Below are 13,631 nucleotides of genomic sequence, written 5' to 3'. Positions count from 1 at the left end.
AACACTTGGTCAATTGTAGTGTCTTTTTAACTTTCTTTCTTGATTTACAATGGCTAGTTGTTCTCCAGAAAGTAGTGACATTCTACAAGAAAGTCGTTGACATTCTATGAGAACGTCCTTGTCATTGCATTTTTGTATTAAATATTAATAAGTACTTTGGTGAACAAATAACTCCCTTTGTTTTAACTAGTATTTCTTTCTTCTTAAGGAATACTTCTCATATACATTGTTTATTTATATCTATTGTTTGTTTATATCCCTTCAAAGAGCAGACCTTTCTAAAATATTTCTCTTTGAACCGTGAATTACCATATGAATTATTCAAGGTAATGAAAAAGGGTAGGAATGAAGATGAAGAATAATGTTAGAAAATTCAGTCAATGCATGCTAGTCTGAAAGATTTGGAGATTAACCTTTTTTTTTTTTTTTAATGTATATGGACTCAATGCCTTTATTTGTTTTTATGTGGTGTTAGGATCTAACCCAGAGGCAAGTGCTCTACCACTGAGCTACAACTCTAGCCCGAGATTAATGATTTTACATCTAAAAAGAAGGTCATTAATTCGCAACTCTTGAGTAAAGAGGATCAAATGTTCTGTGGGATCACAAAGAGAACAAGCGAAAGTAAGGTTCGTGGTCAGCAAAATTTTATGGAGTTAGAAGGTTTTACTCTTAGGAAACTTACATAATGCAAAAAGCCCCACGTGCCTCCTTCGAGCCGGAATCGAACCAGCGACCTAAGGATGACTACAGACGACAACCTCTACAGTCCTCCGCTCTACCAGCTGAGCTATCGAAGGGGACCATAACGGCTGGCAAGTGCAGAAGTTTGTGTTCTTAGTAGTAGCTAATGCGAGGTCTGGCTTCTTTGCATTCCAGGCTCTGATTCAGACACAAGTTCAAGAGGCTCCCAGAAAGCTGGATCTAGATAAAACAGATCCTGGGAACATTCTTAAGGCAGTAGTAGGCGAGGTCTGAGAACGAGAAGCCGACGAGGGAAACAGATGAAAATCCGCCTACTTTGGACGATCTGCGTAGCTTCTGGACTAGCTGACCCAGAGTTATCTGCAAACCCATTTTGGCGTCAGGAGCGCAGGAGGAGCAGTGGCGCCAAGCGTTCTGTCAAGAGGGAAAGTGCGCAGGTCTCCAGGAGTCAAGGGTACCACTAAGCCAAGGTGAATTCGATCGCTTCCACAAACGCAAAGACATGGACTCCACCAGCTTCCCCCTTCTCCAAGAGACCGAGAATCCTAGTTTTTTTCCCCGCGTGCAGAAAGATATGCAAATGTCCATTTTCTCGGGATCCATCATGGACTCCTCCCAAATCCCCAGGATCTTATTTTGCGCAAAGACCACAAAGGGCTTCCTTTCTTCAAGTCCATAAAGGATTACTATGCTAAACCCTGAACTCTGACACCACCAGACCATAACTCTTACCCCCGACTCTGTTAAATTTATAAAAATGTTAAGCAAAGGGCATTTATGCCTAAGTGGATTTTGACACATAATTAAGACCAAAGGGAATTTGTTTTGCATTTTTTTTAAACTAGGCCTAAACTGGTATGCAAGTTCCTGGAGGATGGATAGTCCATAATATATGCTCTTCAGCCTTAGGCCTGACAAGTCCCGGAGCTCAAGCAACAGCAGGCTAGAATGCAGTGCTTTATAGAAGAGAAGGGTGCGAGAAAGACCATCAGCCTGGATGGATTCTTATAAAAGTAACTTAGACCAAAATTGAGGGTTTGTTTTGAGTGGAGGCAGCTTTCTCCCAGCACAGAACATACCCTTCAGACCTAAAGTTTGGGGGACCTAAAGACAGTGAGGGCCAGAAAGCATCCAGGCCTCCGCTGTCCTTTCAGCAGAGTAAGGTTCAGAGACAGATTCCTGTAAGTTTCCTGAGACAGAGCTAGTTAACTAGAAGGGGACTAGCCCTTTCCTTAGTCCTTTAAACTTTCTCTTCCTAACAACTCAGCCACTGTAGTTGCCGGGCCGGGGAGGTGGGGACAGCTCCTTTTCTCTGGATCTCTGGGCTCTTCCAAGCTCCCAGCTAGCAGTCTAGAATGTATGGAAAATGGCATCTCATCAGGAGGGTTGGGGGTAAAAAAGCCTCTCTTCTCCCTTTCTCTCCTCTGGTCTCAACCTGAGCTGGAGTCTGGCGCTAGTTTAAGGAGTTCAGTCCTTCATCCAACAGCTTCTCACCCAGTGTCTTTCACCCAGGTGTCAGGAATGTGCTTAGCGTAGCACCAGGGTACACAAGGCTACTAAGGCAAACACTGCCTTCAGCTGGGGAAGTTAAAGCCACAGCCCAGGAGCATGCAAAATAAGGACAAGCCCTTCCCGGACCATCTACTGTCTTTTGGGGAGAGGAGAAGTGGGTGTAGACGGTGGTATTGGTAGCCAGCATCTTTTCCCCCACCAGCACCTTTTCTCTGAGGGCACCTCATGCACTCTCTTGCAATTCCTGTAATACACAGTTAACCAAATAAAACTGAAAGGAAGTGGCAAAAGTACAAGCATAAAGCACACGATGCAGTTGAAAAGACTAAGGTGGTGGCTTTTAGAGTTCAGCTCCTTTGGGTACATGAGTTCCTGCTTCTCTCCTAGTTTGTGAAATTGACAATTCTTATTTTTCCGGGGGTGTGTGTGTCGGGGGGGTCTAATCCCAAGCTACCTGCGATGGTGCTGGTCCTCTCAGACTGTTGGGTCCAAAGACCAGCTGTGCTAGTCCTGAAATGAATATTTCTACCTCTGGAATGTTGCAGCTCAGGTCTTTCCCAACTGGCACGTTGGTATTCCTGCGGTCTGGAAGAATTTGCTGGACTTAAGAAAGGAAGGCAAAAACTGAACGTTTTTGCCTTACAACTAACAATAGAAAAGAACATTTCAAAAAGGAAGAGAGAGTGGTCTATGTCTGGCTCGTTGGTCTAGTGGTATGATTCTCGCTTTGGGTGCGAGAGGTCCCGGGTTCAAATCCCGGACGAGCCCGGTTGTGTATTTTTAACCATCACAGCCATCTATCCTGTCGGGATTGTAAAACAAATTGACCCTTTCTGTCCAAAGATTCAAGGACAACAAGGATGCTAGCAGAGTCTATTTCAGAAAGGATTACACTCTCTGCAGCAGGGGTGGAGACCAGGAACCAGGGCACTTGTCACTAGTAAGTGTCCAAAGTGGGAGAGGGAAAGGTGTGTTGAGGTAGTGAAATCGGTATAGAATCCGCTTCATGAGACCCGGGTTCCGTGTTAATCCGGCCAGAGAGGGCAAAGTCTGGTCCCTGCAACCGCCCAGCAGCGTCCGGGTTGCACTTTTGGTCCTATGAAACCGTCAATCCCGCAGCTGCAAGCGCTACAACCGCCATAACTGCTGTCACTTTGGTCCAAACACAAACCTGCTGCCCAAGAACCTTAGGGTTCAGAGGGCACAGACATCCATTGAGTTAAAAAGGAATACAATTGAATTGTTTTCTATTGTTATTTTCCCAAAATGCAATATAACAAAGTGTTAGTTATTTTGGTTAAGTCTAGCAAAAAACCGACCAGACATTTTAGTGATCTTTGCTCCCCTTTAACACCAAACGCTTCCACCTGTAATCTTAGAGTGCTCATCTTTCCAAACTGCTTGTATCCAGTGAATCTTTGACAAGACTTCTGTCTGACTCATGATATTTGACCTTCTTGAAGTTCTGCTAGGAAGAGAGAAATGTCCAGTAGAGAATAAAGGGTTTTGTGATTGGAGGAAAGGTAGAGAGAAGGAAGATGCCTTGATTTATAGGTTGGTTGTCCTGTGGGAATGTGTTTTGTCTAGCCTGGGATTCTGTGTTTCTTCAGTGACATCCTAAGTAGAGATGCTCAATAGAAAATTGGATTTAAAGTCCTGGAGTTTGAGAGAAAAATCCAAACTAAAGAAAGAAATTTGAGGCATCAAAACCAGAGGGCTGTGATTAACATTGGTTTGTGCAAAAACCCCACTGGAAACCCCACAGAAAGAAAATGTAAGGACAGGACTCTGATGATTACCAGTGTTTAGAAAGTTGAGAACACAAAGCCTTGAGTGAAGAAATTGAAGAAGGAAGTTTCAAGGTAGTCACTTACTCTGACAACTGAGTTACTCTAGGGCTATTAACAATCTGTGCCAGCATTTGAAGCAGAAAGTTCAGGGAAGATGACAGAGCCGGGTGGGTTTAAGAATGAGGAGAAGATGAAGACCTGTAGGGAGATAATTATTTCTAGGAGCTTGGCTGTGGAGGGGAAGACATGTACAGGACATGCATCTAGCTGGTAGCTCCATTATTATTTAGTGAGTTCTTTCTCTGCTCTGAAACTGCGGTCAGAGTGTGCTCCCTGGCATAAGTATGGCATTCTGATTCCTCAGGGCTTTTATGACCAGCACAGATGAAAGTCATACCAGTACTCCTTCTGTTATGATAAGAGACAGAAACACTAGCCCAGATCCCCAATTAAGACAGGAAGAACTTGGCACACTTGAACAAATGCACAAGGGATAATTAAAGAGGAAGAGCTCTGGGCTGGGGATGTGGCTCAAGCGGTAGCGCGCTTGCCTGGCATGCGTGCGGCCCAGGTTCGATCCTCAGCATCACATACAAACAAAGATGTTGTGTCCCCCGAGAACTAAGAAATAAATATTAAAAATTCTCTCTCTTTAAAAAAAAAAAATAAAGAGGAAGAGCTCTTGGCTTGAAGAGGAAGGAGAAAAGAGAGTTAATTTGAAATGCAGAAACAGATTTAAGATAGTTTTAGTTGTGAGAGAGGTGGGAATTCCAAAACCCAAATAAGATCTTTTGCTTTTAAGAAAATCATGACCATTGGGCCAGGTGTGGTGGTGCAGGTCTGTAATCCCAGCAGCTCAGGAGGCTGACAGGAGGATCTTAAATTCAAAGCTAGCCTCAGCAAAAGCGGGATGCTAAGCAACTCAGTGAGACCCTGTCTCTAAATAAAATTACAAAATAGGGCTGGGGATGTGGTGCAGTGGTCAACTAAGGTCAATTCTCTAAGTTCAATCCCTAGTACACCGCCACCACCCCCCTCCCCCAAACTAAAAGAGAAAATAAAAGAAACTCATGTCCATTGGGAACCAGAAAAATCTGGTGGAAGATTCAGCAGGCATTACTTTTCTGGAATACAGAGATTGGGTTTGACTATCTAGGCTTTGTCTAAGTAGAATAGCACCAGCTTCCACAACTGAGTCTGTTTGGAGTCACTTCTGGCAAGTAATTTTGTTTCTTCTTGGAGCTGAGATCCATCAGTTCATCCTGAGGAATGTTAGGAGTCTCAGAGAAAGCCTAGTTCCTAGAAAACTTTCATGTATGCAAAGATTCTTAGATTTTTCTGTATTGACAAATCTCAAATTGTTTCAGATATCTGCTTTGCAGAAAAAAGAAAAAAAAAAAGATCCAAGAAAGGTATCCATATGCAAAGTTTCACAGTCATAGTTTTCCTGAAATGGGGATCTTTAAAGAGGGACTTAACTGTGCTTAGGTACTGAACTTTTCTGCACCATACACCACTAAGGAACTCAGCCAGTAGAGATAAGGCCTGAACAATCTCAGTTAGATAGAGTGGGTACACTGTGTCTTCTTCATTCCTGAGCAATAACCATGACACTTCTGGTGGGCCTTTAGTACTATATACTGTCATCAACTTGGCCTGCCTTAAATGTGAGGAGGAGTTCATAACAAATGACCAGTAAGCACAGCTATTTGACACAGGAAAATGAACTCAACTGTCACACTGTCTCTGTTGTCAAGAGATTTGCAATCTAATGGGCAAATGGGAAATGGTGCCAATTTTTTGCAAGAATAAGTATGTGAGTTAAGGTTCAATCAAAGAAGTGGAACTACTATTGTGATCATAGAGATTTATTATGGGAAGTAGCCCTCACATAACTGTGGGAGCTAGACAGAAAGTCTACTTAAGATTTTTGTCTCTATAATTGGAATTGGTCTTGAAATTCTTGGGTGGGAAGTTGGGAAGGAAATATAGACATGAAATGAAGACAGTAGGTGCAAACTGATGCACAAAATCCATAAGAACAAACTGGAATCTCTACCTGTTTCTCACTGTCTCCAACTCTGTGGATGTGCATGATCTGCTGAAGAAGATGGAAACTTTTGTCTTGGACCTACCTATCTACACACTTGTACCAAGACTGCTGAAGGAAAAGTTGTAGACCCACTTCCAGCCCCTGGGAAGTGGGAACATGGTATTTAAAATAATCTTTTCACTTTCCAAATCTCACTACAAATTTCTTCATATGGAACCGTCGAGGAAATCTAGCTCTATTCAGAACATTTCATATAACTTAGCTCCAACTAAGAGAATCAGCTTCTTTTACATGTTTCCTAAGCTTTTTTCTTTATAGACTGCATTTTAAATAATTTCTTGGGCTGGGGCTGTGGTCCATTGGTAGAGTGCTTGTCTCACACATGTGAGACACTTGTTTGGATCCTCAGCACCACATAAAAATAAATAAATTAATTAAAGGTATTCATCTACAATTAAAAATATTTAAAAAATAAAAAAAATTTATTAAGATCTATTGTTGGTTTACTAAATATTGCCCAATTTTCTATGTAAGATGTTCAGTCTTTAATTTCAACAATATTTTTCATTCTAGACTTTCCATTATTTCTTTTTGAAAATTCTCTCTTTATTTTTATTTTATATAGCTTTTCATACTATTTTTTAAAACTGTGCCATATTGCCTTTTTTAATGCTATTGATTTTTTTTTTATTTCTTTAAACATTTTTAGCATTGTAAAAAATGGGGCCTAGATTGAACCGCTGGCCCTGCACATACCGGGCAAGTGCGCTAACACTGAGCTACACCTGCAGTCCATAGCACTCTTAACTTTTTAAAATAATTTAATTTCTTAATTTTTTATGGTGCTGGGGATCAAACTCAGGACTTTGTGCATGTTGATTATGCACTTTACCACTGAGCTACATCTACAGTGTAGCATTCTTAATTTATAATCTGTTTCTAATAATTATATTATCAAAGTTTTAAAAAGAACAACAATGTTTTATTGTTTATTTGCTGTGCTTAAGAGTCCTGTTACCTATGTAAACATTTGGATATGAGGTATCCCTCAAAAGCTCCTGTATTGATTCAAGAGTGTTCTCAGGCAAACTGTTTCATAAAGGCAACATTCACATGTCCACCAAAAATGTGTAAGGTTTTCAGTTTCTCTAATCTTCCTCCATACTTATTATCTGTCCTTTGACTATAGCCATACTTGTGGGCATGAAGTGGTATCTTATTGTGGTGTGGTTTGCATTTCTCTGCTGAATAATTATGTTGAGAGTCTTTTACTGTGTTTATTACCTGTTGTATACCTTCTTTGGAGAAAAGTTCATTCAGATTCTTTGTCCATTCTTGTTGCATTTTATTGTTTGCTTTCTTGTATGTAACTCATAAAATATGTTGTAACTCATAAAATATGTTGGGCATCCTGGTGATCAAACCTAGACTTTTGTGCATGCTAAGCAAATGTTTTACCACTGAGCTAAACTGCCAGCCCTATTTGTGCATTTTTAAATTTGTCTCTTTGTATCATTGAATGGGTGCTTTCATATATTCTAGATAAAAGTCCATTATCAGATATATGACTTAAAATATTTATTGCCATTCTGTTGATGTCCTTTTCACTTTCTTAACAGTATCCTTTGAAGAACAAAATTTTAAGTTTTGATGAAATTCTTAGTATGTGTTTTCATCCTGAATTGTGAGTTTGTGTTCAAGCAAGCCTTATCTAAGGGAGTCTGGTGCTGTCTGGGTTTTAGGTAAGATCTCCCTGAGAAGTTTTGAAAACATTCTGCCTATAGGTGTTATTAGCTAGAAACAACACTTACATGAATATATTAGCTTGGCATTTCCCAGATGGCACAAATTTTGCACATGAAGGCAGAACATCAATTAAAAGTTTAAATGTAAGGAAAATTACTGACTTTTTCTTTATGGCAGAAAGTTTTATTGTCTTCCTTCATAGCAAGGAAAAGCTTCATCTGGGTCATGCTTTTCATTGACAGAATCTTCATAAGAGTTAGAACTGTATGAGGGAGATTCCATTTCAAACCCTTACTGGAGTAAGAAGTATGGCAATTATCAAGCTCTTCATTATATTAGGTTCATGGTATCTCTCAGGAAAGGGGCCATGATCTGCTCGTTAGTATTTCCTTCATTCAATAAATATTTCTTGGGCCCCACTATTTTCTGGACTCTGTTCTAGGTATTTGACATATACATCTTCCTCTTTCTTTGTGAACTCTGGAAATAAGCTTTATTTTTTTTAAAAGTTAGATAACTTTTCAAAGAATGTTTTTAAATACTTATCAGTATATTTTGTTAAATACTTTTTCAGGTTATCTAGTATGCCACATTACTAGAAAAGTAATTTCAGGCCTTTATTATTGCTTAACTACTACAATGGCATCTTTATTGGCCTTCTTTCATTCTCTACCACTCCTATTCTTTATCTGCAGTACACTTGGAGTTTACTTTAAAAGCATACATTTGATTATATCACGGTTATCAACTTTTTCCTCAGTTTCTCAGGTCTACAAAGGAAGATTCAATGTCTTTTCCAACTGAATCACAAACTTCTCATTTTCTTTTCTCCTTCCATAATCCAACTTAGATCAGACTGCTTGGTATCTGAAAAAACACCACATATTTTCATATGTCTCAGCTTTGTCTATCCTTCTGGTCAGCAAGCCCCTTTCTAAATGTTCCTTTAAATATGCAACAAATTGAGAGCTCTTCTCTAGAGCCTTCTTTAAGCCTCCAGAAATGATTTATTTCTTGTGTTTTACCTTATTTTCACCAACAAGTAATGACTGAGTAAAAGAATTCCCCACGCAAAGACACTTCGCCGGGAGAATTCCAATTTTATTGCAAAAAGCTGTGTGCTTATATAGAGCTAAAGGGGAGATGGTAGGGCTTAGATAAATGGCAGGCCACCCGTTTATTGGCAAGTTCTTCCAGATATCAGTTCCCGCGCCCAGGAATTAGTTCTCACTGGGGCTAAGGTTCCCCGCCAGCCGAGGTTTGAAATTTGAAATTGGCGCCGGCGGGAGAGTTCACAAGGGCGGGAACCTTTTTCGCGCCACTGCAGAGAAGAAAAAGGTAGGAAGAAGAAGTCCTTAGACGCCATGTTGGGGTTTTTTCTCTGGAGTACGGCTGCTGTTTATACTTTTCCCAACACTGAGTATCTACAATATGTTGGCACAATGTTAACCATTTATTATAGTAGTGAGATGAGAAGACAATCTTTCTGTTATGGAGTTTAGAGACAAAAGAATGGGAATAGACAAAGTATAATGGTAATTTTCTTAAAAACGAGGCTAATTTCTCCAGAGCAAAGTAGTGCAATCCCATAAAAATTTACAGCAGAAATCTGTCCTAAAGTTAAGTGGACAATATGGAAAGTTTATAGAGGGCATAACTTAAAAAAATTTTTTTTAGCTGTGGATGGACAAATACATTTAATTAATTAATTAATTAATTAAATTTTGATGTAGTGCTTAGGATCAAACCCAATGCCTCATACTTGCGAGGCAAGGCTTTGAAGGTTCTGCCACTGAGCCACAATCCCAGCCCAAGGGCACAACTCTTAAGAAGGTATCTGAACCTCTAAAAAAGGAGTAGATATATACAAAGGGACTCCTGGAAGACGAGAGGGATTAAATGAAGGCCAATCTATGAGAAAAGTGAAGTGTAAGGATGTAATGGTGACCTGTATATTGTGAGAAATTCTTATGAAGTAGGCAAAGAACCTAACATGTATGATCTTATAGATTACAATCAGTTTTGGGGATTTATCTTATCATGGTGGAATGCCATTAAAAGTACTGAAGTGGTCATGTGTGAGTAGATGATGATGACATAATCAAATGTACTTCTGAAAAGATCAATCAAGTTGAAGTGGAAATGAAGAGAACTGGAGGAATTGAGAACTATTTAGTAAGGACACGACCTGGGAAATAGACTGGTTTTAAGAACAAATTGATCAAATGCCAAGTTTTTTGATTTATGTAATGAATATTGTTCCACCACATTTACCTAGAGAACAAAGAAAGATGATCAAGATTGGAGACAGAAGGTAAGAATTGAGTTCAGTCTTGGGCATACTGATTGTGACACATCTCCATGAAGCTGTGATATAGGCAGTAACATCTATGAGTCTGAAGCTAATAGATTAGGTCTGGAAATATAAATATGGCAGCCATCATTGCATATTTATTAAAATGATAAAATTTCCTAGCAGAGTATAAGGACAAAAGGAAAGGACCCATGGGGCTGTGGTTGTGGTTCAGCGGTAGAGCGCTGGCCTAGCATATGTGAGGTCCTGGGTTAGATCCTCTGCACCACTTAAAAATAAATAAAATAAAGGTATTATGACTAACTACCATTAAAAAATTTTTAAAAAGGAAAGAACCCTTAAGATTATATCTTCATAAACCCTATTATTTAATGACTTTTTGAGGAGGATACACTTGCAGAAGAAAACAAAAAGAAAGCAACTTGAGGGGCTGAGGTTGTGCTCAGTGGTAGAGCACTTGCCTGGTATGTGTGAGGCACTGGGTTCGATTTTCAGCACTGCATATAAATAAATAAAATAAAGGTCCATTGACAACAACAACAACAAAAAGCAATTGGAAATGAGAGAAAATCAGGTAATTATAGTCCCAGGGAAACCAAAGAACAAGACTACTATGAGAACACACTGTTTCAAAATAAGAGTATATTTGTTTTTTCCCTGCACGGTGGCACCCACCTTAAATCCTAGCAAATTGGGAGGTGAAAGTAGGAGGATTGCAAGTTCCAGGCCAGCCTCAGCAACTTAGTGAGGCCCTAAGAAACTTAATAAAAACTTGTCTCAACATACAAAATTTTTAAAAGTCCATTTTATTTCTTTTTAATTATAATGACACTTTTTTTTCTTAAAATTCTTGATTTGTATAAACAATTGGAAGGTTCTACTTTTTAACTTTTGAAGATACACACAGATATGTTTCAATGTTGGGCTAAAGCTATGGATCCCCTACCCAGAAAAATACATATATGTTCAAACACATAAAATTTAGATATCTAATTAGGCTTATAAATTTTCTGAAACAACATTAGATTCCCTGAATGATAATAAATCTTTAGTTTATGATCTTACACGTTGGAAAGTCCTATAAAATGACAATGATGTTGATCAGATACATCAAAAATTGTTTGGGTTATTATTAGGTATATTATAGAATCAATAAATTTTGGCAGAAAGTGGAAAAGTGGAAAAGGGCAGACCCGATAACTTTGAAGTTTTTTCGTGGTTCCCGAATTTGATCTTTTGGTGAGGTCCATGATGATGGAAAGAGTGAAAATGGAGAATGTCTGGACTTAAGACTAATTACTGAGATCCTTCAGTTTCACCTTACTGCTTTCTGATTCAAATTCTCAGTAAGTAAAAGATTTCTTAAAAAAGTCAGCTACCACCTTCCTGAACATGTCCTTCAAAGCTTCCTTCACTCGCTCATTGCGTAAGGCATAGATGAATGGATTCAGCAAAGGTGTCACAAATGTTGTTATCACTGTCACTGCCCAGTTAGTGTCCACAGAGCCACTTTGTGATGGCCGCACATAGAGAAAAATGGCACTCCCATAGAAGAGGGTCACTACCATCAAATGGGAGGTACAGGTGGAGAAGGCCTTCTGACGACCTGAAGCAGAAGGAATACGTAGGACAGCAAGGATGATGTGGCTATAGGATGCAACGGTGATCATCAATGATGATACAATGACAAGAGAGGCCAGGACAAAGTCAGTCTCCTCCAGCTTCTTGGTGTTGGTGCATGCCAAGTGGAGCAGTGGACCACTGTCACAGAAGAAGTGCTGTACCACGGCACCCTGTTTACAGAAAGGAAGCAAGGCCACTGCTACTGTAGGACCAAGCACAGGGAGGAGTCCACCAATCCAGCAAGCCAATGCCATGCGAAAGCACATGGACCCACTCATGAGCACGGGGTAGCGCAGAGGATGGCAGATGGCCAGGTAGCGATCCACAGACATGACAGCCAATAGCAGGAATTCAGAGGCCCCAAGAAAGAAGTAGAAATAAAATTGAGTAATGCATGCAGCGAAGGAAATAGTGTGTTGCCTTGAGAGGAAATTGCTCAGCATTTTAGGAATGATGACAGAAGTGATCAGAATCTCCAGGCAAGACAGGTTACCCAAAAAGAAGTACATAGGGGTCTGTAGACGAGTATCAGCACCTACCACCCCCACAATCAATACATTGCCTGTCAGAGTCAGCAGATAGATAAGAAGAAACACAGAAAACAGTTCCACTCTTGTACTGTTGAGATTTGGAAAGCCTGCAAGGACAAACTCTGTCATACCACTGGTCTGGTTCCCACCTGGTGCCATTATCTTTTTCCTGTGTGACAATATGAACATGACACTGGTGAGAGGGGGTCCTCTTCTTAATAGTCCTAAAACTTATTTTGCCATGGTATGGCACATATACCTCCACTTTCTCCAATCAATCACAGATCCTGTTAATATTCAAAGCTCCCAAGATCACCATTTGGATTTAGAGCTGGAGAGGTTTTTCTATAAAGGATAACAAAAGCTTAAGTTTTAAAAAAAATGCCAAGAACCTCCTCGATATTCACACCCCTTGTTCTCAGATCTTACGTGTAATACCTTGTGATTATAATAGTATTATTAGCATATTATTTGTAGAAAACAACAGAAAAATCATTTTGTGAAGAACATGACTCCCATTCAATCAGGTTCAGAACTTGAGCCAGATGGCTTATCTTTGAATTTCTACATCTCCACTCACTGACTGAGTAGTTTTCTATATTCTTTAAAATTGTAAAATTCTGTAAGAAACAGATGAAATAACAGTGCAAGAATTTAAAAGAGTTTCCAAGATTAAACTGACATGTGATGTGGTAAGAGAAAGCCCTGGCTATAAGTTAGGACACCACAATCTAGGCTTGTCCTGCTGCTACCTTGGAAAAATATCAAGGAGTTCTAGCCCCTGTTTATACTTCAATTTCCCAGCTATAACACTGTGGTAAGCATCTAGGCCATTTTGCACACATATTAAATTAAATCACCCTTTCGTGAGGAACTTTCCCAACAACCTAAGGGACTTACTGAACTCAGATCTCCATAAAGTGCTTGCATTTCTAAAGCAAGTTGTGCCATGTAAAAAAGGAAAATTATGGCTGGGGTTATGGCTCAGTGGTAGAGTGCTTGCCTAGCATATGTGAGGCACTGGGTTTGATTTCCAGCATCACATATAAATAAATGAACAAAATAAAAAGGTTCATCAACATCTAAAAAATATTTTTAAAAACTGAATTAATAAAAAAGGAAAAATAGGTATAAACTATATTGATGAATTCAATCCATCAATCAGTTTTCCATACCTACTTAAGTATTTAGAAGGATACTAAGAGGAGTTTTTGCTGGGTATGGTGGTGCATACCTCAGTGGCTTGGGAGGCTGAGGCATGAGGATGACAAATTCAAAGCCAGCCTTTTGTTATGCACCAATCCCTGGTACTCCCCCCCCCCCAAAAAAAAAATAGTTCCTTAACTTTTTAAATCCAT

At 39.6% G+C, this 13,631-nt stretch overlaps 1 protein-coding gene and 2 non-coding genes across 3 annotated transcripts; 1 reads left to right on the top strand and 2 right to left on the bottom strand.

Annotated features, from left to right (window-relative positions):
* Positions 1-709: 709 nt before the first annotated feature.
* On the bottom strand, positions 710-800 carry Trnay-gua (transfer RNA tyrosine (anticodon GUA)). The gene is given in 2 exon segments: positions 710-745; positions 764-800. It is a non-coding gene; the product is annotated as a tRNA-Tyr (tRNA).
* Positions 801-2,913: 2,113 nt separating this feature from the next.
* On the top strand, positions 2,914-2,985 carry Trnap-ugg (transfer RNA proline (anticodon UGG)). The gene has a single exon. It is a non-coding gene; the product is annotated as a tRNA-Pro (tRNA).
* An 8,478-nt stretch (positions 2,986-11,463) lies between these two features.
* Positions 11,464-12,432, bottom strand: Or6s1 (olfactory receptor family 6 subfamily S member 1). Its single transcript, XM_013366365.3, has one exon. The coding sequence runs from the start codon at positions 12,430-12,432 to the stop codon at positions 11,464-11,466; it is 969 nt and encodes a 322-aa protein (XP_013221819.2).
* Between the last annotated feature and the right edge of the window lie 1,199 nt (positions 12,433-13,631).

The sequence above is a fragment of the Ictidomys tridecemlineatus genome, chromosome 5 (genome assembly GCF_052094955.1).
Source record: "Ictidomys tridecemlineatus isolate mIctTri1 chromosome 5, mIctTri1.hap1, whole genome shotgun sequence".
Classification (NCBI taxonomy): Eukaryota; Metazoa; Chordata; class Mammalia; order Rodentia; family Sciuridae; genus Ictidomys; species Ictidomys tridecemlineatus.
Note: the sequence above shows the minus strand (reverse complement) of the source record. Positions and strands in the feature narration are given on the sequence as shown.